The sequence below is a fragment of the Cololabis saira genome, chromosome 20, assembly GCF_033807715.1.
Source record: "Cololabis saira isolate AMF1-May2022 chromosome 20, fColSai1.1, whole genome shotgun sequence".
NCBI lineage: Eukaryota > Metazoa > Chordata > Actinopteri > Beloniformes > Belonidae > Cololabis > Cololabis saira.
In genome coordinates, this window is record NC_084606.1 from 33,493,733 (window position 1) to 33,518,915 (window position 25,183).

Below are 25,183 nucleotides of genomic sequence, written 5' to 3' on the forward strand. Positions count from 1 at the left end.
TGGTTTCAAAACTACATACCGGTAAGTATAAAAGTAAAAGTAATGTAAGGGGGGACAAAAGCCATTGAAAATGAATGCATCTTAGTATAATGCAAATATGTTAAAGAACCATATATGTGTACTATTGAGCATAGGGTTGGGCGATTTTGGACAAAAATAAAATCCCGATTTTTTTTCTCTGAAAACCCGATTTTCGATTTCGATTTTTTTTGGTAAAACTACAAAAGACAATGGAATAAATTGTTTCAAATATTTTATCTTTATTTTTAAAGAAAAATAGCAAACAAATTTCCCTATTGGGAATGAAGTGCAATTGAAAGATACTGTAAATCCTCCTTGAGTTTAGTAAAAGTGACAACATTTACAATTTTCTTGACCAAACAAAGATGACTAGACGCATGCAGCCAGCTGCAAAAAAGGAAAATCCATTTTCCGATTTTCCTTTTTTTAACAACCGTCTTGATTAATAAATCTGATTTAGATTTAAAATCGATTAATCGCTCAGCCCTAATTGAGCATTAACATGTGTTTCAGAGAGCAGACGCGTACAAACCAATAGGGTGTCGGAAGGGTATTATGTTTATACTTCTCATCCAACCACAACCAAATTCTCTCTATCCGGATGGAGCAATTTAACTGGATAGTTTTTTTTAAAGGCCGAAATGAAATAGAGTAACGAGGCTGTTTTTAAAATGTAAGGAGTAAAAAGTACAGATAATTGTGTGAAAATGTAAGGAGTAAAAGTAAAAAGTTGTCTGAAAAATAATTACTCCAGTGAAGTATAGATAACCAAAACTTCTACTTAAGTAAGGTAACAAAGTATTTGTACTTTGTTACTTGACACTGTCTCTGATTATAAATACTCATGTTGTTTGTCTAAAGAAAAACAGCCCTCAGCCATCAGCCTAGGAAAAAAATATATTCATGTTTATCTCAGTGTTTAATGGCTTACAGCTATGAAAGAAACTTCTCTTTGGAGGAAAATAAGAGCTTGATTTATTTGTCTACGAGGTGCTGTACGAGGCCCTGGTGCTCACGCAGCCAAAGCAAACAGCAGTGTAGCTAGGATCTTCTCAGAAACAAACACATTTTTAAACAACCCTTGTTTTTTTTAATCCTCCAGATTTTGGACATAAAGGCCGTAAGCAACTACAGTATCAGGCCCTAACAAATGAATTACAGGACTGTCTCAGAAAATTAGAATATTGTGATAATGTCCTTTATTTTCTGTAATGCAAAAATGTCATACATTCTGGATTCATTACAAATCAACTGAAATATTGCAAGTTTTTTATTATTTTATTGCTGATCATGGCTTACAGTTTAAGAAAACTCAAATATCCTATCTCAAAAAATTGGAATATTCTGGGAATCTTAATCTTAAACTGTAAGCCATAATCAGCAATATTAAAATAATAAAAGGCTTGCAATATTTCAGTTGATTTGTAATGAATCCAGAATGTATGACTTTTTTTTTTTGTTTTTTTTTCTTATAATTGCATTACAGAAAATGAAGAACTTTATCACAATATTCAAATTTTCTGAGACAGTCCTGTATTTTTCTTCATTTAGTCATTTGATTGCAAAATTAGACAGAAAAACATAGGAAGCAATGATAAAAAATAAAAAGACAATGGTGTTCACAGAGCCAGGTGGGTTCAAATTTATTTCTTTTGTTTATTATCATTTTCAACTAAAGAAGCCAGAAATACCTATAAGTAGTAACTGTGCAAGCCTACCCGTTTGGTGGACGGTATTCTTAAGCAGTCTTCTTCCGTGTTGAAGCCACACACTTCGCTGACCTCACTGATGAAGCCAATATACTCTTTGTACTGCGACTTCTTGCACTGACGTCTCTGGTACTTTCCGTAGAAGTCGAAGAAGCAGCAGGGGAGGACAAAGTAGCGGCAAGAGTAAGAGGATCTGCAATTTGAAAAGACAAAAATGTAAAAAGGGAAAAAAAATATTAAAAAATCTTTAGTGGAAAATGTGGTGAAGGACAAGTGTGGAAATGTTAAAGTTCTCAAACGGTTCAGACAAGCGTTTACTGTAGACTGTAGTTAGATGGAGGGAAAAGCAGACTGAGGCTCAACATCGCCATCAGGTGGCCGCCTTTTGCACAGATGCAAACACACACACACACACACGCAGACACACACACACACACCTCATCCCGTGCTCATGTTATCCCAAATATGAGAGATCAGCTGGCACTTGAGCTGCTGAGTGTGATTGTGTTTCCTGATGACTCGCCTGGCTGCGATTACGGGGATCCAAGGTGTGAGCTCATCCGAGTGGTTCCCAATCAGCCAGTCTGTTCCCGGGAATAAGCAGCTCTCGCTGGGAGTAATTGCCTTTTCCTAAAATAGCAAAACACCCAAAAAAAAGAAAAGCCCAAGAGGTTCTCAAGAGAGGCAAAGTTGCATATGGACATGATTGAATTCAGAATAACTTAGTGGAGAGAAAGAAAAGACTTCATGCAAGTACGCTGAAAAGGGAATTTTACTCAGGTGAGTTTGGGTAAAACTATGCTTTTCCTCACTTTCAATCGGTTTTGTATTCCTTATTTTATTTATTTCAGTTTAGAATGTTTATACTCAAAAGGGAAGCTCCATCAACTTTAGAAAATGAAGTTTGAGGGCCCCGATGCCTGTGAGGTTTGGGCTGCGTCCCAATTGACCCCCTCGCCCTCATTTTCTTCACAAACCCTAAGTTTTGCGCGTTCCCGTGAGGGTCGTGGTGTCCCAATTCCTCTTTTCACCTAGGGGGAGTGGGCATAACGAGGGCTAGGGGCTGAGAATAGCCCCTACGGATCGAGTGATTTCAGATGCTGACTTTGCGAGCGAGGGGCTATGAAAATTTCCCAGAATGCTTTTCGTCGACATTTGCGGACTGAATCCAAAAAAAAAAACATGGCGGACATTTCTTAGTGAATAAATCAATATTTTGAGTTAGTTTCTGCATAAAAATGCGTTTTGATTACATTTCTAGCAACAAATGTATATTTTACTTTCATAATATTCACTCAGTGAATGTACATAATCCCTTTTTTGTCCGTTGTTCGCGAAGAATCACGCCGGAGTAAAGGTTGTTAGGTTACGCCGTAGGCTACGTAAGCTACGCCGTAGGCTCTGCGTCGATTTGACTCGCCGACCGAAGGCAGCAAGCATTTTTTTGTGGGAAATAGAGAGAAATAATCCTGTGACTCGTCAGATTTGTTAAAGCAGCACAATGTAACTTTCAGCTTTTGTTGAGTTTGGCGGCTCCTTTGGACAAAAGTGGTAGTGTTTTACCAGTAGTGTGGCAGGGTTCCTACTAGGGATGGGCGGTATGGACTAAATCATTTATCACGATATTTCTGGCATTTATCCCGATAAAAAAAATACCAATTCAACGCCACCTTTTTAAATATAAAATATTATAATATATATATATTATAATATAAATCTATTTCGCTCTCAGATCAGCCATGTTTGTTACACAAAAACCTCATCAACTGGAATTTTTCCTTCCTTCCTTCCTTCCTTCCTTCCTTCCTTCCTTCCTTCCTTCCTTCCTTCCTTCCTTCCTTCCTTCCTTCCTTCCTTCCTTCCTTCCTTCCTTCCTTCCTTCCTTCCTTCCTTCCTTCCTTCCTTCCTTCCTTCCTTCCTTCCTTCCTTCCTTCCTTCCTTCCTTCCTTCCTTCCTTCCTTCCTTCCTTCCTTCCTTCCTTCCTTCCTTCCTTCCTTCCTTCCTTCCTTCCTTCCTTCCTTCCTTCCTTCCTTCCTTCCTTCCTTCCTTCCTTCCTTCCTTCCTTCCTTCCTTCCTTCCTTCCTTCCTTCCTTCCTTCCTTCCTTCCTTCCTTCCTTCCTTCCTTCCTTCCTTCCTTCCTTCCTTCCTTCCTTCCTTCCTTCCTTCCTTCCTTCCTTCCTTCCTTCCTTCCTTCCTTCCTTCCTTCCTTCCTTCCTTCCTTCCTTCCTTCCTTCCTTCCTTCCTTCCTTCCTTCCTTCCTTCCTTCCTTCCTTCCTTCCTTCCTTCCTTCCTTCCTTCCTTCCTTCCTTCCTTCCTTCCTTCCTTCCTTCCTTCCTTCCTTCCTTCCTTCCTTCCTTCCTTCCTTCCTTCCTTCCTTCCTTCCTTCCTTCCTTCCTTCCTTCCTTCCTTCCTTCCTTCCTTCCTTCCTTCCTTCCTTCCTTCCTTCCTTCCTTCCTTCCTTCCTTCCTTCCTTCCTTCCTTCCTTCCTTCCTTCCTTCCTTCCTTCCTTCCTTCCTTCCTTCCTTCCTTCCTTCCTTCCTTCCTTCCTTCCTTCCTTGGGAATTTATTGTTTTTACCGTGAGATACAAATTCTTACCGTGGGGAATTTTTTTGACGGTTTATCGTGAACGGTAAAATATCACCCATTCCTAGTTCCTACCATCCACCTCAAAGTTACATAGTGCCAGTGAAGGTGATACAGACCCCTCAGACCATGACAGAGGTTCATTAAACCTGTTGGAAGTTGATGTTCCATCACAATGACTCTGGAAATATGAGTTTAAGGTGGAAAAGTTACATTGTGCTGCTTTAAGGGCTCTTCATGGGAAGCTTCAGCACCAAACGCTGCAGCCACGGGAGTCCAGAAATACAGGTCTGCCACATCCACTCCTAAAATTCAGTTAATAATAGATGACTTGAGGTAAACACAGTCAGCAGGCTGTTGTGGAACGAGCGGCGGAGGCTGGAGGCAGATGGGGAGCAGCTGTGGTGTGGAGGCCGGTGCATACGAGTGCATTCATTTGTCTGAATTCAGCACAAAGCTCTGGTTTTATAGCACAGTTTTCTTTGGAGGTGCATAAAATAAACAACAAAGATTTCATAAGCAGATGAATGTGTGTTAAAAATAAGCACCTTTTTTTTCTTTAAATCACCAAAGCTTTAATCTAGGGCTGCAATTACGTGCAACGCTTTTACAGCTAAAATACAGGACTGTCTCAGAAAATTAGAATATTGTGATTTTCTGTAATGCAATTACAAAAACGTCATACATTCTGGATTCATTACAAATCAACTGAAATATTGCAAGCCTTTTATTATTTTAATATTGCTGATCATGGTTTACAGTTTAAGATTAAGATTCCCAGAATATTCTAATTTAGGATATTAGAGTTTTCTGTAAGCCATGATCAGCAATATTAAAATATTAAAAGGCTTGCAATATTTCAGTTGATTTGTAATGAATCCAGAATGTATGACATTTTTCTTTTTGTAATTGCATTACAGAAAATCACAATATTCTAATTTTCTGAGACAGTCCTGTATACTCACTCAGCAAAGGATGGGAGCCCTTTAGGATTTGCTAGTTTTCTGCATGAAACTGCTATAAAATGTTATCTGCCCTTCTAAGTCACGAAAATAAAACACAGGCAATGTTCTGACAACCTTTCCCTTCTGGAACAAACCTATGAAATACTGCTGGAAGATTAAGTCAGTGAATCCTTGCAGTAAACAGCTGGTCCAACCCCCTTTAGTTTTGTCCCTACATGGCTTCAGTTGCTCAACAGCCACTTTACAGTCATCCGGTAGGATATTACGGGAAAACTGGGGATACATTTTCCTCCAAGTGATGTCAAGTGGCCTCCGACGTTTGTCTGGAGACGGCTTTCCAAACAATGCAACCTTTCTTTCGTGATTGCGAACATTTTCCTAGCAGCTCTGCAGATTCTCTTCAGGGCAGGCTACAATGTTTAATTTGGAAAACAGCAGCTTCCTCTGTGGTGCTCTACGATGGAAAGCCTGCACGTCAGTGACTTTAGCATGGTAGACTCGTGAACAGAGGTGTTTGCCAGGTTCAGCGATGTCTTCAGGCCTTTAGCTGTTACTTACAGGTTCTTCTTTTCCTCACTGTTGATTCTGGGTTTGGCCTTCCAAGTCATCTTGGCTGAGTACCGACTTTTAGGAGGAACAGCTACAGAGTGTCGTCATTACAAACATTTCTCTAACTATGGACTGATGGTATGGGTTCATATTAAAGCCATAATTATTTTGTATCTGTAAATAAACTTTGTACTTGTAGAAATATTTTGTGTGTGTGCAAAAAATATTTGTACTTGTAGAAATATCTTGTGCATGTCTAAAACATTTTTGTAGCTGTGGAATTAATTGGTCTGTGTGCAACATTGGATATAGAAAGCTACAAACTTTTTTTTACAAAAGCTACAAACCTTTTTTACAAGTACGAATTACGGCGAATTATGGCACTGTTTTGACGTGCCAATAATAAGAGCCAATCAGCGATCTTTGGCACGGGTTTCAAAGCGTTTCTGGAGAGCCAATCAGCACATTGCATCGCCTACTGACGTCACCGCCATATTGGATGTGGCAAGACTGGGCTGCAAACTAATACAAGTAAATGGACTTATTTTCATAAAGCGCCTTTCTACAAGGAAATTTACGTTTTACGTCTCATTTATTCAGTCACACACGCACTAATATACTTGGGAAACAGTTAGGCACCAAATATAATATATTTAATTTTCTCAGACGGCAAAAATAAGAACTTTATTGATCCCACATAGGAGTAATTCATGTTATATCAGCTATAGAGAACAAGGTAGTGCCGAAAAACAATGTATATCCCCCCTCACAAAAATAAGAAAAATAGAGAAACATATTTTCTCATCAACAAAACATATTTTACATTTTTATACATTACATTTTATTGTTATTGTTATTTTATTGTCTGAAAAATGGTTCAAATATGTTATTTTGTTATTTAAATTTTTTTTAATTTGTTTTGTTGATGAAAAAATATGTCTCTATTTTTGTGAAAAAGTTTGTAGCTTTGTATATCCAATGTTGCACACAGACGAATTAATTCCACAGCTACAAAATGTTTTAGACATGCACAAAATATTTCTACAAGTACAAATATGTTTTGCACACACACAAAATATTTCTACAAGTACAAATATTTTTTGCAAGTAAAAATATTTTTTTCCACACGCACAAAATATTTCTACAAGTACAAAGTTTATTTACAGATACAAAATATTTATGGCTTTAATTTGAGCCCATATGATGGATGTCTAAAAACTTTCCCTGCCTTGTGCAGGTCAACTGCTCTTGACTGTGTGTCTTCAGAGATATTTTTCATGCAAGGCATCATTTAGATGCTCCAAATCAACATCAAATTTATAAAGTTTGATTGTCTTTTATCAACCAAAGTGGCTCTAAACCACACATCCAAATACATTTCAGTGATTGGACTTCAGATGTGAAAACTACTGAGTCCAATTAGCTTACATTGAAGTAATTAAGAGATGGATTCACTTTTTTTTCCCATCCAGCACTGTGAGAGTTTAATGGGGGTATTGTATGAAGATACGGCAAATTATAATCATTTGTGCACAATCAGTGGAAGTACATTATGTATGTTCGTTATGAAGACTTAGATGAAGATCAAATCATATCTTATGGTAAATAAATGCAGAAAACCAGTTCATTTTAAGGGGTACGTACACTTACACTGGGATTGTCTTGCTACTGTATATACATCATTTATTTATCTATTATATTCTACCGCACGAATCGGCACAGATTACTTATACACAGATTACTTTGTAATCCTGTATCTGACCCGGTCTTTGTACGTTTTGACCGTATAGAAACCTAATTCTCGTCAGTTGTGTGAAATAAGACCTGGAAACAGACATTGTGGCATAGAATTGTCAAATTGGTTTAATTCACCGTACAAATTGTTACAGATTACTTTTGAAATACTGCATTTGACCCAGTCTTTGTACGTTTTGACCGTATAGAAACGTAATTAATTTTAAGAATGTGATGTACCTGCTGTACTCTACTGCCCTTACTTTTAACAACTTGTGCTTTTTATTATTTTACCTCTTTTCTTATCATTTTATTTCATTTTATTTTTTATTTATGTTTTAATTGTGTCTTGCCGCTTTTAATGTTGACGTAACGCACTTTGAATAAAATCTCACTCGGGTCTTCCTAGGTGCAGTTTAAAGGGGACCTATTATGAAAAACACGTTTTTTCTTGTTTTAACATATCTAAAGTGGTCTCCCCTCACCCTGCCAGCACAGGGGAGACAAAATACCATGAATTTCTGCAAGGTCTCTAACCCCCGCCGGACAGAGTCCCCCAGTGTCACGTGGTTTTTTTTTGAGCCGATTCAAATCTGCTCCCGTCGTGACGTCTCGACGGGAGCAGATTTCCAGAGGTTCAGCCTCCGCTGCTGAAACCACGCCCACAACCAGCTCTGTAAGCTGCTGGAGCGGCGCTTCCTTCAGCCAGTCGGACGCGGCGCCGCGGCGGAGCGGATCCGGGTTAAATCATCCAGGTTCCCGGGTGGTTTGAGAGCTGGGTCCTTGGGGGTCTGTCCCAGGCTGGACCAGCTTCACCCTCCGAGATTTTCAGCCAAATCTGTCGGTTTGATCACCGGTAACGGGCGATGCGCCGCGGATGCGCTCCGGAGCCGATCTGTGCGCCCGCCGTGGGGTTGCGGCGCCCGTCGCGCAGCATCCGCCGGGCAGATCCGGCTGAAATTCCGCCTGTCGGTCCCCGGGAGTCCCTGCTATCAGTCCAGGCCGGTTCCTGCGGTCCCGGCCGGTCGGAACCGCTCAGATTCCCCCGTTAAAGCCGCGGTGATGCGCGCTGCTCCAGCAGCGCTGCTCCCGGGCGCCCGGCGTGGCTCCGGGGCCAGCGTTCAGCATCCGCCGGGTAGATCCGGCTTAAATAGTGCATAAATGTTATTTATATACAACTCATATTTTATTTTTTTAACAATAAAGTTTCCATTTGTGAAAATTCAGTGTTGTGATAATTTACAGGCTCGGGCTGCTCTGGCGGAGCGAGGTTTATGCTCCTCCCCTGCTACACGTCATTCAGGGAGCCAATCAGCACAGAGCCTCATTATCATACCCCCCCCTTCCCTAAAAATGAGGCGCAGAAAAAGAGGTTAGAAGCGGTAAAACTAGTGACAGGGCCCACAGACTGGATTTCGGATTTATGTAGAAAAAACAAGCTTTAGATTGTTTTTAAGACATTCAAGGCCTGTTTAAAATATACATTGAATGCCATAATAGGTCACCTTTAAGGAGCTTTCTGTTGTTTAACCAGCAGACTGAGTTACCTCAGGTATCCTTTTATTACCATGAAGTCTTCCAATGGTTAAGAGACTTGTGAAGTGGAAAGTAATTTAGCATTTTAGCACTGAGATCGCTGCAGCTGGGAAACAACTCATGTACAGATGAAGATCTTGAGTTATAATCAAAATGAATGAGGTTGTGTAATCGGCATTTTCGAGTTGCATTTCTTCATTAATATATTTTTCCCATGTTTTAAAATGCTCATCTTCCACGTAGAGAACAATTAATATTTTCATTCAAAAGTGAAATAATTATGCAGTTCAACCCAAATGGAAATAATAACAATGAGGAAGAGACTGGAACTGTTTTGTATGGAGCTAGAACAGTCTCATAATTCGCAAATGCACACACCGTTTCACAAATGCACCGGATAAATTTCACAAATGCACAGAACAATTCACACGTGCGTAGGACAAGATATACAAATTTATTTTTGATGCACACACAAATATAACCTGATTTACAAACGTTTTTTTGTCTGTGAGCTGCACTGGATTTGCATGTGACTTTTGAGACTCCCCTGACGTGACTCGATCCACAAATACTTTTTTTTTTAAACACAGAAGGATCTGAAACCAATCAGATGTCTTCCTTTGTTTCAGCCAATCATAAGAGCGCATCCTGTTTATTTATCTTTTATCTCCTGTTGCTGTTTATTTATCTTTACTCCACCAACTCCAAATATTTATCACTTTTCTAAGCGAACGGCGCTAACGCAGCTTAAACAGCAGGTGTATCCGCCCCTTTTATCTGATTGGTTTACGAGTAAGTTGTGTTTTATCCACTGCTCTGCGTCCCCCACGTGGAGTGCGCTCTTATGATTGGCTGAATCAAAGGAAGACATCTGATTGGTTGCAGATCTTTCTGTGTTAAAAAAAAACATATTTGTGGATCGAGTCACGTCAGGGGAGTCTCAAAAGTCACACACAAATCCAGCGCAGCCCACAGACAAAAAAAACGTTTGTAAATCAGGTTATATTTATGTGTGCATCAAAAATACATTTGTATATCTTGTCCGACGCACGTGTGAATTGTTCTGTACATTTGTGAAACTTGTCCTGTGCACTTGTGTAACTTGTCCTGTGCATTAGTGAAACGGTGTGTGCATTTGCGAATTATGAGACTGTTCTAGCTCCATAGTTTTGAGTCCATGTGAAATGTTAAAATCCATAATAATAATAATAATAATAATAATTCATGGTCAAATCTTAATCGCCGTTTTCCACTATAACAGAGTTGGACGGTCACTCACCTCCAGCAGCGTCTGAGGCCCGTACATGTCCCAGATCCTCCTCCTCCGAACATCCATGCCCTTCCCAGGGTGCTGCAACACAAGTGGCCATAACGGTCAGCAGCTGATGGTGTCCAGCCACGATGAGCCTCCCACCAGTGTGTCATTTTAATTAGAACTGTTTGGGGCTGGTGATGACAGCGGCACAGCGGAGGAGATTTAATATGCTCAGAGACACGATTCTCCTCACCTGGACTCAGACCAACCCCGTGTCATCCATTACCTCAGCCAAGAGGATCTAACTAAAAGGAAGGAACCTCATCTGCAAGGTATCCGTGTTCATCTTGAGAAACTTTAATTAGAAGTCATTTCAATGCACTTTTTTACCTGTATTATAATATATAAAAATTAGGGCTGGGCAAGTTAATGCGTTATTATCGCGTTAACTCATTCATTTATTAACGGCGACATTTATTTTATCGCGCATTAACGCGTGTTGCTCACATGCTTTTGTTTAGAAAAGTCTTTTGCCGGCTGCTGCAGAACCGGAAGAGAGTTGGCGGAAAAACATGCGGAAAAGCTAAAACAGACATGATAGCGGTAAAATTATGGAACGGTTACATGGACATTTTAATTTTAAAGTTCTCCCAGACGGCGGTAAAGCAAATTTCAATAGTGATTTTCTTTTGTGCTTCACTCACCAAGGATATTTGGTGCTGAATATAGATGGTAATGCTGCTCCCCGTTAAAAGTTTCTGCTGTTTCCTCAGAAATTGCCTGTTTTAATGTCATGATTGTGGATCAGGATTTTGTTGGTAGACTTTTATTTCTTTCATAAAAAAACAGGATGACATTAAAGCCCTGGCAGTGGCAATAAGCTATATTTTATTTGACATTTTAACACTAAATATGTGTTACTGACAAGTGCTGATGTTTGCTGAAATGTTGCTGAGATTCACAACAAGTATTATGGCACTTTCATTCATACTTTTATAAATAAAAGTGCACTTTACACAACTTTTGAATTCATTATTTGATTTTGCATATACAATGTGGTTAATCATGATTAATCAGGGAAATCATGCGATTAATCGCGATTCAAAATTTTAATCATTGCCAAGCCCTAATAAAAATACATCTTGAACATAGACAAACTCAGTTAAAACCTGTTACTCCAGTCTGCTTTTTTATGAAAGAAAAAAAAAAACGATTTAACCCCCCATCTCTCGTCTACTCACAGCACTTGTTGATTGGTGGGAATTTTTAGTGTGTGACGCATCAAAGGCTCTGATTAAACCCAGAGAGGAAAATTAAGGCTACAAAATAAAAATGTATTGATTAGGCAGAAACCAAATCACAACAAATCCCCGTACGGATGACCTACTACCAAAAGAGAAAAAAAATATAAAAATATATAATTGGACAGTTTCTTAAAAATTCTGTGTTGTGACTTGAAGCGTGTAGAGCCAAATCAAGGCCAAAAGTTTTGCTAATTTGAAAATAAAATTTGAACCTGAAAATTCTTTTTTAGTTTAATTTTTTTTTTTTTTTTTTCAGTATGAGATCTTTTTTTCAGTTTCAGAACTTTTTATTTCAGTTTCAAATCTTTTTTTCAGTTTCAGATCTTTTTTTTCAGTTTCAGACTTTTGGCCCCGATGTGGCATCATGAGTGACAGCAGAACAGAGAAGGCGGGGGACGTTCCTCAGTCATGTTGCCTTCAGGAAACGTAGGTTGCAGAAGTTATCAGTAGAAGTTTGATTCAACACTGTATATACACCATATTCACGTGATTGGCAGTGGAAAAAATTGATATTAGTGACACATTTCTGTTTAAAAAGCTGTTTTGGCATTGCAAACGATACTGCGATGCATTCACGGTAGTATGTGGAAGTGGGAAATGTCAAACTTTAAACTGTGGCTGTTGAACTGTACAGTCTGGCATAGTTTATTGCTTTTATACTGCGATTGGTGCCAAGTACAGTCTAAAACAGCTTTTTAAACAGAAATGTGTCACTAATATCAGTTTTTTCCACTGCCAATCACAAATCATACTTCTACTGATAACTTCTGCAACCTACGTTTCCTGAAGGCAACATGACTGAGGAACGTCCCCGTGTTCTCTGTTATTCTGTCACTCATGATGCCACGCCCCTCTCAGTTGATGCCACGTCCCTCTCAGTTGATGCCACGCCCCCTACACCACATCGGGGCCAAAAGTCTGAAACTGAAAAAAAAATTGAAACTGAAAAAAAAAAGATCTGAAACTGAAAAAAAAAAAATTAAACTGTAAAAAAGTTTCAGGTTCAAATTTTATTTTCAAATTAGCAAAACTTTTGGCCTTGATTTGGCTCAATAGAAGCGGAAGAGGATATAAAAGTCAACATCCCTCAGCGGGTCATCTGATGGATGAAGCTGATGCCAAGGGTGTGTTACTGAAAAACAGACTTCAATGTAAATCTGGAGGGGGAAAAAATGATCTTAGGTTTGAAGTATTTTCCTCAACGATAAAGCTAACCTTTAGAGCCAAACAGAGCTGTGAAGCTCCATATGGGTCGCGTTTACCCAGCCGTCTCACACCCAGGCTGCTGGGGAGCAGCGTCCTGCCCCGTCTGTCTACGTTGGCTCCTGGTTTACACGAAGAGCAGCAGGAGACATCTCTGTGTCTGGCTCTCTGATGAACAGGAGCTGAACTCACCCTTTCTTCACAACCACCAGGGATTTGGAAAAATAAATAAACTACAGGCATATTTCTCTCACCAGCTTGGAAGCTGGCAAAAGAATATGCATGCTGCATATGCACTTGTTTTCTCATGTGCTCCTCTATGGAGCCAAATCAAGGCCAAAAGTTTTGCGAATTTGAAAATAAAATTTGAACCTGAAAATTCTTTTTTACAGTTTCAATTCTTTTTTTTTCGGTATCATATTTTTTTCAGTTTCAGAACTTTTTATTTCAGTTTCACATCTTTTTTTCAGTTTCACCTCTTTTTTTTTCAGTTTCAAATCTTTTTTTTTCCAGTTTCAAATCTTTTTTTTTCAGTTTCAGACTTTTGGCCCCGATCTGGCGTAGGGGGCGTGGCATCAACTGAGAACAAAAATTTGAAACTGAAAAAAAAAAAGATTTGAAACTGAAATAAAAAGATGTGAAACTGAAGAAAAAGATGTGAAACTGAAAAAAAAAGAAGTGAAACTGAAAAAAAAAAAATTGAAACTGAAAAAAAGAATTTTCAGGTTCAAATTTTATTTTCAAATTAGCAAAACTTTTGGCCTTGATTTGGCTCCATACTCCTCCCTCTTTTTACTTTTATTACCACAACACTTCTGGAAAAATGTCTCTTGAACAAACGAAACCAAACACAGCACATTAGCAACTCTCCAACACCAACTGTCAAGCAGAGAGGTGAAGCGGTGACGATGATAAACTGGGACTATTTTGCAGCCACAGGAAACGGGCGTCCTCTACTACGAGCTCCTCTGTACATCAAAGTATGTTCAAATCAAATGTCATGCCATCTGTCTGACAGCTACAGATTGACTGAAATGTGGTGATGCATCAGAACAATGACCTGAAACACTCAACAAAACAGCAGAGGAAGGAAAGCACGGAGGCGTTAGAGTCCACACATCAACCCAGCTGCAACGCTGCGCTGGGACTTTAAGGGTTCTGTGCAGAAACAAATGCTTCTTTACCATTTAAGCAACGCTGTAAATGAGAGTGAGCCTAAATTACTACATATTTACTTGAGAGATGGATGAGACAATAATAAATATTTCCTCGAGTTATTGCTGTTAAAGGTGGCATTACAAGCTACCGAATCATGAGGCGTTATAATCTCTTTGTGAAATATGTTGCTTCTACATTTTGTTTTACTTCTTGTTTCCTAATAACCAGAGCTGGGTAGTAACGAGTTGCATTTACTCCGTTACATTTACTTGAGTAAGTTTTGGGAAATTTTGTACTTTTAGGAGTAGTTTTGAATCACTGTACTTTTTACTTTTACTTGAGTAGATTTGTGAAGAAGAAACTGTTCCTCTTACTCCGCTACATTAGGCTACGTTGAGCTGTTACTTTTCTTTTATCCCTTTTATCCGCGTACGCGTCAATCTCATGACATCACTGGGTGATTCTTTAGGAAAAATGTTTGTTTTTGCATGTTTTGTCACATTTACACAGACTCAAACACACACAGAGTTTCTATGAGTTCATGGGCTTGTTCTAGGTTCTGGTTAAAAAAGAAAAGTACAAAGGTTTGAAATGTTGTGCTACTTGTGCTTAATTTCTTAAGTTATTATTTTATTTATTTTATTATTTATTAAAATACTTGAAATTACTTTAAGATTATTTTAATTTAAGCTATTTTTTATTAATTTTATTATTTTATTGATTTAATTTGCCTGAAGATGATTATTTTGTACTTTTGTCTGTTTGAATGGTTGTGTTAAAAACATAAATCAGACGTTACTCAACAGTTACTCAGTACTTGAGTAGTTTTTTCACCAAGTACTTTTTTACTTTTACTCAAGTAATTATTTGGATGACTACTTTTTACTTCTACTTGAGTCATATTATTCTGAAGTAACAGTACTTTTACTTGAGTAGAATTTCTGACTACTCTACCCACCTCTGCTAATAACACTGTGTAATACACCTCGTGTTTTTCATATGAAGGTTTATTTTACAGCTAACATAAAAAAATTGAAAAAGTCTACTCTCTCTTTCACATAAATTTAACAAGAGTTATAAAATAAACAGTGTTTCAGTGTTTACAGTGTAATACGATTGATTACATGTGAGAAAGGGCTCATCTGCACTGATTCCAATATACGTATTTATATCATTTTTTGTCTTGTCCTTCAGTGTGCATCAGGGCTTGAAAATAACTGGTCTACACTCGGTGTTTGTTGCCGTCCTGGAGCAAGAACGCTGGCTGAATGCAGCAGAAGTCCTCTAGAGAGAGAGTGGTGACGATGTGTCCCTTTACTCCTTAAACTTAGTGGATAACAGTAAATCTGACAGACTTACCATGAGAATTACACTTTTATATCAAAGTCATAATGTTGTGAAGAGGTGCATTAAACTCAGTATAGCAGATGAACCAGAGCTCAAATTATAACAGGGGTCTAAAACCACAGTTTGTATAGACAAGCTAATTAATAGCAACTGTAATAGGGAGATTTCTTTTTTTAAATTAATAATCAATTGATGAAATCTTACTAGGCCCTTAAGTCATGCATATTGGTCACTTTGACTGACAGCCAAGCCCGGTGGTGGCTAACCAACATACACATGGACAAATGATTGACAGCTATCTAAAAACCAGTCTGTGACTTCATAGTTGGCGTGTCCATCTTTTATAAGCAGTCTGATACTAAGCTGCAACAATGTTATTAAACCGTGGAATGTTTTTTGCTGTCTTGGTTCAGAAAAATATTAAAAGTACTGTTCATCACAGCTGAGAGCTAGAAGAACTGATTCCTATGGTTTTGATGTAACATATAAGGGCCAATCCCAATACACCCCCTACTTTCTACCACTAGCCCTCACCCACTACCACTTCACCCTCAAAATGAAGCCACAGGCGTAGGCCCTTGTAATGTTCCCTAGGGATTGGGACACCACTTGCTACGTCACTGCGTGGTTTACGTTCAGGTACGTAAGCGACTGCGTAGTTACGTTTGCACATACGTCACACCATATCAGGAAGCCCAGAGATAAAAGCTGTTTTAATTTCAGCTGTAGCGCTGTTAATATGCCACTTTATTAAGTTTTAATATTTTTTCAGGCGTAAAAGTAAACTTCAAGATCCCCAACCTGGGCTCAGTTTATCCAAATAACGCCTGTTAAGAAATTTGATCCGATGTTTTTGGGATGAACAGCCTGCCGGCTCGGGAACTGATTTATGGTTCCGTGTTACACCAACGCAGAGCCTACGGCGTAGGTTACGCGGGGACGCGCGCCGTACGGTGCGCGTCCCCGCGTAACCTACGCCGTAGGCTCTGCGTTGGTGTAACACGGAACCATAAATCAGCCTTTATTCTGGCGAGATCTGAAAAAACTTCGCAACAACGAGCAAGCGAGTGATTATGTACATTCACTGAGTGAATATTATGAAAGTAAAATATATATTTCTCGCTAGAAATGTAATCAAAATGCATTTTTATGCAGAAACTAACTCAAAATATTGATTTTATTCACTAAAAAATAGAAATGTCCGCCATGTTTTTTTGTTTGATTCAGTCTGCAAATGACGACGTAAAGCATTCTGGGAAATTTTTCTGGGCCTCGGTCGGCGAGTCAGTATCTGAAATCCCTCACTCTGAAGGGCTAGATTCATACACACTAGCCCTAGTTATGCACACTAGCCCTACATGCAAAATTGATAACTAAATTGATTTTATAACAACAGAGCTCCTAACATAATAACTACTTACCCCTTCATTTGAAAGAATGTGAACCAGGAGGCCGTTGCCACAGCCGAGGTCCACGAAGGACTGCCTGGTAGTCAGGCTTTTCTGCTCCATCTCCTCGGCCCACAGAACCTGCAGCCACAGTCAGAGAGTCAAGCTACAGGCGGCTCAGAGAGCTCTCCACCATCGGATTATCGGACAACAGTGGAATTAGAACTAGGGGTGCAAAAAGCAGTAATTGTAGGATAGAAAAACGCAGAACAACATTTGGACAGTCATCCTTCTCGGTAATAGGTACCAAATTATGGAATACACTGAACCTGAAATCTAAATATTGACAGAGCTCAAGGTTTTTAGCACACAAGTAAAACAACAGCTGAAACTGAAATAAGCTTGTGAACATTGACTTTAACATACTGTACCACTGTATTATTTTAGTTTTCTGTCCTTATCTGGTTTGTGTTTTTGCTTCTTGTCTTTGTATTTTCTTTATTCTGTTTTGCATGTTTTGTATTTTAATGGTTTTGTACTGTTTTAACTCTGCTTTCGAATTTTACATAAAGGCCTAACCAGGGACAGGGGTTTGCAAATTAGCTCTGGCTAGAAACCTGTATGTATGACATCTGTTTTGTATTTTTATGAAATAATGTTTGATACATTTGTCCCTGTTCAATAAACGTAATAATAGAAAATAGTAGTAAAACCAATGATTGAATGGCACAGCTGCCGAGTGGCACCTTCTGCCAACGCCCTTTCACCTCTCTCTAGCATGAACTATGAACTGATTCAGTGCATTAACTCTTGGATCGGTTGACCCAGCTGCAACAGATGAGAGAAATTTCCACCAACATGTGACGCATGCATGTTTGTATTCCTGACAGCATCTTCAATTCCCACCACAATATTCCTGCTGACATTTAGACATAAAACAACCCGATCTGACATTAAACACATTGAGCTGGTGTTAAATTAACATATAAATTGAGTTTGAACCCACCAGCAGATACGTAGCGATGGCAACATCCTCATACACAAACTTCTCAGGATCCGTCACCTCAGGCCAAACCTAGAAAACATGTTAGAAAAGACATCAATCACAACACATCAGCGTAGGGCTGGGCGATATATCAAGATTTTAATAAATATCGATATATTTTCAAACGCGATATGGTACGAGACAATATCGTTAATATCGAGAAAAAAAAATTACGATTTTGATATAGCTCATTTTGTGAAAAATTGACTTGAATGTTTTATTTGAGATTTGCACAAATGTTTTGTTATTTGCACAACTGTCAACCTCAGTGGAAAAGTCTGCCTGTTACTGTCTACATTGTATTAATTGCACAGTGTATTTTAATCTAATTGTTATGCAGGAAAGGGATATTTGTTTTATTTTATTCGAGAAGCATTTTTATTCTATATATGCAGGCAGTTTATTTTTATTTCATTTGTTTTATACATTTTGATATTGTGCAGACCTCTGTTAATAAAGGTACCTGTGTGACATTTGGCACGAGGCTTTGTATTAAAACAGACTGTTTTTTTAAGGGTTTTCCTCAGAAAAAAATGAAGCTAACAGAGATGCTATGCTATAATGCTTTGGGGAAAACCCCAATTATGGCACAGAAAAAATATCGATATATATCGAGTGTCGCCATTCAGCTAGAAAATATGGAGATATGACTTTTGGTCCATATCGCCCAGCCCTAATCAGCGGGATCAGACCCGGCAGCCTGAGTGTGTCTCCTTCCTTCACCTTGACCATGGCTTTGTACTTCTCCTTCAGGTGTTGGTACGTGATGCTGTACTTCTCCACGGGCAGCAGAGACAAGGTGCTCCCGAACTCGCTGCTCTTGCACTCGCTGGCCCAGCGCGCCAGTTTAGGCAGCAGATCTGAAGACAGCCAGGGCAGCTTGGCGTAGGCGACGCCGTCAGAGACCCAGGCGTCCAACGCCAGGACGTGCAGCTCCAAAGTCCTGAAGAGAAAGATTCAAGTGCTCAATCTTCAACCTTCTCTTGTTGAATCAAGACTCGCATCTAGAATTTAGTGTGGAAGGTTAAGTTAGGTAAACCAGTGTAATATCCTGAGCTAATGCGTCTAAACTTCTCTGAGTTTACTGAAAACTCCGACAACGGGTTTTCTGTTACTGTGACCGGAGACGACTGATGCTGACTTTAATCCAGTGGTTCAGTCAGCCATGTTTAAGTAAAAAGCTTTATTTTTCCCCAGACCTAAGAGAAAGTAAGCAAAGAGTTAAGACTTCCAACTCAAGACTCACTAACGGCAGTAGTAGCACTAATCCAGGGTAAAAGTTCACCTTCATAAAACCAGCTCCAGGTGCAATCTAAGCCATCAATAACATTAATGATAACTGCTTTCAAAAGTGGGCCACTTAGCCTCTCAGTGGTGCAGTGGGTTAAGCAAGTGGCTCATATACTCAAGACTACAGTCCTCCTGCAGTGGTCACAGGTTTGAATCCCGGCCTGCACCCCTTTGCTGCATGTCATCCCCATTCTCTCTCTCTACCCCCTTCCTGTCTGCAACTTGAATAAAGGGCCACTAGAGCCCAAAAAAGTGGGCCACTTACAGGTCTTTTTACTCTTTTTTTTTTTTTTTTTACATTTGGACTCTTTATTGCAGGAAGATCACAGGTGGCAAATTTTCTTCACAACATCTCAGGACCATCAATGTGAGCTGTAACAATGACTAAGACTTTAGGCCAGTGGTTTGCAACCTTTGGAGGCACAAAATCAAATGTTTTTAATAAATAAAATCCCACGGCACACTACCACCGAAAAAATGCACACTTCGTCACCGCCACATCTTAAATTGATACGGTAATTTTCCAACTGAAATGGAAGTGTTGTTGTTTAGACACAGGTACACAATAGTGGCTTATTGCTGCAATAGCTTTTTTTTTATTATTATTAAATGAAATTGCATATTTCCTCAAAATCACTGCTTCATTTTATTCAAATTGAATTAATTAGAAAGCGTCTACAGCACATGCAGTAAATCATCATATACCAGAACAAATAATTAAACTAAGGCATCACAGATTATGTTTCTGAGCTGTTTTTCTGCCAAATAATTTAAAAAAAAGGCATCATGAGGTACGATGAGGTGCAGCCAGCTTCATTATTTTACACCTCTTTCCATCCATACATCCATCCATTATCTATACCCGCAGGTCACCAGTCCATCGCAGGGCCACATATAAACACACAACCAGACACACACACACACACACACTCACACCTACGGGCAATTTAGAATCACCAATTAACCGACTACGCATGTTTTTGGACTGTGGGAGGAAACCCGAGCTCTTTCTTTAAATGTCCTCAGTAGGAAAACCCCTTTGCTCTCCAAAACAAGTTGATGTTTCAACTTATTTTGAATGAGATGTAGATTTCAGACTCACCACTCCTCACTTCCAGAGAGCTGAATCTGATAAATGTTGCCTTTCTTCAGTGACACTTTCCCTTCAGCATCCTCCTCAAAGGGAACAAAGGTCACCTGCTGCCTGTTAAAGTCTGCACAACATGTTCTTATGCATTAACAAGCACACAAAGATAATAATGCAGTGTTTAATTCAAGCCCGGCTCTTACTTACCTTTAAGTATAATTTCTTTCTGCATGTTTGTGCCATAGCAGTTGACTTTAGGGATGAAGGTCCTGACACTGCAGGACCAGACTGTGTCCTCTTGGGTGTGTGAGGGTGCAGTTCCTCTGCAGAGGAACTTCATCACCTCCTGGAACAGTCCTGGTTCCTGCAGCAGATCCTGCAGACCCCCGGTCCCCACATCTCTGCCCTGCGTCTCTGTGGCTCCACACAGCCGCTTGTTCACCACGTGAGGCTTTTTAACCCACACATCCACCGCAGACCAGAATCCTTCAGGGAGAGTCCGCACATCAGCTGGAAACCTCACCTCCACATGTTTGGACATGGCAGCTCCGGGCCATGTGTTTGCGACTCCTGCCAGCCGCTTTGTGTACCATATACAGGAGATAAATGCCGGAAGAATTGGCACTCGGTGATAAAGAGTGGCTTTAAATGAAGTTTTTTCTTTCTTAATCACAGCTGTTTGGAGAAGAAACACGATAATGGTCGCAGCTTGATGACGTGCTGCAGGTCAATGTAACAAAAGATCCGCCAGAGGGCGCTGTTTCTCACCACTAACAGTTTCAACCCATTTATTTTAAAATTTGAATGAATGATTTTTTATTTCGAACATGTATATAAAAATGAAAGTAAAAATAAAAAGACAAACATTTACATCTTCATATTCACATATGTTCGAAAAAAAGGAGTAGGAAGAAGTGTACACGTTTTCCTAGTTCCTACCCCTTTATAACTCTATGGATTTACATTATTGCTATTATTATATCTACACAGTATCCATATAAATATAATCCATATAAATACAACGTAAACATGCCTATTATTACATAATTATCCATATAAGTATATAGAAAATATAAATATTACATAAATATTATATCAATATCTAGAAAATACAAATATGATATAAATCTATATAAATATACACTATATAAACTACATAAATATCCCTATAAATATATATGTGCTACATATCCAATAAATATATAACATATATTACATAATTATAACTATCCCTCTCAACATATAATATATACTACATAAATATCCACATAAATATCTAAACATATCTTAAGCAAGTATAATATACAATTTTTTCCCTATTTTATTTGATTCTCACACTCCTCGTTAACCCATTTCCTTTTCCATATACCTGTTTATAAATAATTTTTTGTATCTCTTTTTAAACAGATTTATGTTAGTACTTTGTTAAAATAAAATCAGGTCATGATTATAACATCATTCTTGTTATTTTATTATGATTCACTTAATATAGACAAACTCTTGAGTTTAATTTTTAATTAAATAAGAACAAGGAAATAATAATGCTTTAAAAATAAGCTACGGTTCAAATATTTGGTTACTGAGAGGTAATGTTGGTGTGTAAAGTCTCTCATAAACTGTGTCTGCTACAGATCTATTATGTATACCTGCTTCACCCTAACCAGGGCCATGGGGGTCTCCTGGAGCCTGTCCCAGCTCTCTGGGTGAAAGGCATTGTGTGGTGGTTTGCAGTACTTGTTAAAAAAAAATCAGGGGGGATGGTGGATTTTATCATATGGGGACAGATAATTTGTGCTGATTACAAATAATATAATATATTATAAATAATAGCAGTGACCAAAACAGCTGCAGAAATACTGCAGGAATGACATAGCAGCAGTTAAATGCAGCCTTCTGTAAGCTTTAAATATCCACTGGGCTTACATCAAATACATCAAAACACAACAATAAAAAACACTTTTCTGAACTTATCAATATGACTCTGTCCTTCACAGGATAAGTAAAATGGATCACTGCAAAAACTCAAAATCTTAACAAAAATATTTGTATTATTTCTAGTAAAAAAGTCTAATTTTAGTAAAAAAAATCTCATTACACTTAAAACAAGACTCATCACTGGAAAAAAAAAACAATTTTCACCTGTTTCAAGTAGATTTTCACTTGAAATAAATAGAAAAATCTGCCAGTGGAACAACATTTTTTTTGCTTGTTATTAGAAGATAAATTTTGTCCCACTGGCAGATTTTTCTACTTATTTCAAGTGAAACTTTACTTGAAACAGGTGAAAATTGTCAAATAAGTTATTTTTCTGGTGTTATTTTTCTGGTGATAACTCTAAATGTTGAAATAGCAGTAAAACCACATTCATTGATGAAATGACATAAGGGATGGAAAGGAGGGATGGCAGTTTTACAGGGGGGATGATTTGGACCGTTTTTATTTGAGGGGGGATGCCATCCCCCCTCATCCCCCCTCAACTCCAGTACTGGTTGTTTGTCTATTACCCTGTGATGGACTGGTGACCTGACTAGGGCCTTTCACCTAGAAACGGATCCAGCAGATCCCCGGGACCCTAAAAAAATAAAAAGCAGGTATGGAGGATGGATGGATCATTCTCCACACGTCTTGATTTTGGTAACCTTTGCACATCATTCCTGATTGGTCGAGCTACTGTTTCCCTAACCTTCACATCACAAGCAACCTTTGGAAAACCTTATGACAACCTTAGGGTTAGGTTCCCTAAACGTCAGCAACTTGTGTTTCCAGCACGGGCATTTTGGAACCATAATGAAAGAACAGGACCTTACAGAGAGAAAAAATTAGGAAACAAAAATTAAATACCACATATATCATGCACCTTCCTTGTGTTTCACTACTTTCAAAATTGCAGATTTTAGATGACAATGACATCTATTTACAACTTTGTTGTATTTGTGGTAGCCCTCCATTAAAGAAAAAAAACATAGTAGTCACTGGAATAACTTGAAACTGACAAAAGTAATGGTAAATACTTAAAAAAACAAATGAAACTGGACAATGTAGGTCAAACTGTCAACTTAATAAGTAATATGTTAAGTTTATTGCACAACCTTTTGTGATAATCACTACAATCAAATGATTCATCCAACTTGCAATGAGACTTGTGCACCTGTAAGCAGGTATTTCGGTCCATTTATCACTGTTCCCGCTGTTTCAGGTTTGGAGGATTTCTTCTCCTGACCGACTGTTTCAGTTCTTTCCACCGATGTTCAAAATCAGAGCTCATGGAAGGATGCTTCAGAACAGTCTAATGTTTTGTTTTCAGCATCTCTCGGGTGTTCTTAGCTCTGTGTTTTAAGTCATTATCCTGTCAAGAAACCTTATCCTGCAACTGAGACCAAGCTTTTTGAAACTGGGCAACACATTTCAGTTCAGAATGTCTTAGTAGTCTTTGGTTTAATTTGTCTCTGCACAGATTCAAGGTATCCTCATTACTGGAGATGATGGGGGATGAGGGGGGATGAGGGGGGATGGCATCCCCTCCTGAAATAAAAACAGTCCAAATCATCCCCCCTGTAAAACTGCCATCCCCCCTTTCCATCCCTTATGTCATTTCATCAATGAATGTGGTTTTACTGCTATTTCAACATTTAGAGTCATCACCAGAAAAATAACACCAGAAAAATAACTTATTTGACAATTTTCACCTGTTTAAAGTAAATCTTCACTTGAAATAAGTAGAAAAATCTGCCAGTGGGACAAGATTTATCTTCTCATTACAAGCAAAAAAAGTTCCACATGCAGATTTTTCTACTTATTTTAAGTGAAAATCTACTTGAAACAGGTGAAAATTGTTGTTTTTTCCAGTGATGAGTCTTGTTTTAAGTGTAATAAGATTTTTTTTACTAAAATGAGACATTTTAACTAGAAATAAGACTAATATTCTTGTTAATATTGTGAGTTTTTGCAGTGATCCATTTTACTTATCCTGTGAAGGGCAGAGTCATATTGATAAGTTCAGAAAAGTGTTTTTTATTGTTGTGTTTTGATGTATTTGATGTAAGTCCAGTGGATATTTAAAGCTTACAGAAGGCTGCATTTAACTGCTGCTATGTCATTCCTGCAGTATTTCTGCAGGTGTGTTGGTCACTGCTATTATTTGTAATATACTATATTATTTGTAATCAGCACAAATTATCTGTCTCCATATGATAAAATCCACCATCCCCCCTGATTTTTTTTTACAACTCGAGTACTGGGTATCCTGAACCATGTACTGTCAAAATAGAAGATAACTGAGCCTCCCCTGTATTTCACATTAGATACAGTGTTTATTTTAAGGATTCTGTTGAATTACAGTTTAAAAGCCATGTCCGATTTTTTTAATAATCCAAATTTTAGTAAATTATTAATCATCATTACTTTTTCCAGTTTCTAGTTATGTCTGCGATTACTGTGGATTTTTCTAGGATGATAAAAGCAAATGTGTCCATGTGTATTCCTGTACATGTTGTAAACTCATGTTTTCCTCTGCTCCCTTCAGCCAGGCCTTCATCTCACACGTGAGCTTATCATTGCAACAAGTCACTTTCAGTTATTAAGCAACAGATAATAACTATGGATTATTAGGAAATACATTGATACAAGTGCAAACAGATCCTTGCAGCCACTCCTTTGAATGGCACCTCTGCTTTGCCATTGTGTGTGCTGAGTAATTGAGACAGGGAGGAGTGTCTTTGACAGATACTGTACCAGGAAGTGTAAAGTTCAAACAGGTCCTGCATTGCGCTGCCTGGTTTGCTTGGATATGAGCGACGACTTGTCGGGACGAAAGAAATCCTGTCTGACTTGTTTGACAACAGCAGGAGTGAAAGAGAGTAACAGACAGAAAACTATTTGCTCTATTTTTGACCTGCTACCCATGGCAAGTTTCATCTGAGACAAGATGTAATAAAATATGAATAACAGAGATCAATAATGATCATTTTCATATACACATATTATATATATACACACACGCACACACACA

At 38.5% G+C, this 25,183-nt stretch overlaps 1 protein-coding gene across 1 annotated transcript in view; it reads right to left on the reverse strand.

The window, feature by feature from the left end:
* The window catches only part of trmt44 (tRNA methyltransferase 44 homolog), a 37,901-nt gene extending 17,143 nt beyond the window's left edge, over positions 1 to 20,758 (reverse strand). Inside the window, exons 1-8 of the mRNA XM_061709624.1 lie at positions 20,383 to 20,758; positions 20,191 to 20,302; positions 18,522 to 18,741; positions 17,760 to 17,828; positions 16,787 to 16,894; positions 10,378 to 10,449; positions 2,254 to 2,360; positions 1,740 to 1,923 (exon numbers count right to left, since the gene is read on the reverse strand). Coding sequence (XP_061565608.1) covers positions 1,740 to 1,923; positions 2,254 to 2,360; positions 10,378 to 10,449; positions 16,787 to 16,894; positions 17,760 to 17,828; positions 18,522 to 18,741; positions 20,191 to 20,302; positions 20,383 to 20,716 — 1,206 coding nt within the window. The 5' untranslated portion in view covers positions 20,717 to 20,758. The remainder of the gene's footprint in view (positions 1 to 1,739; positions 1,924 to 2,253; positions 2,361 to 10,377; positions 10,450 to 16,786; positions 16,895 to 17,759; positions 17,829 to 18,521; positions 18,742 to 20,190; positions 20,303 to 20,382) is intronic.
* Positions 20,759 to 25,183: the final 4,425 nt, after the last annotated feature.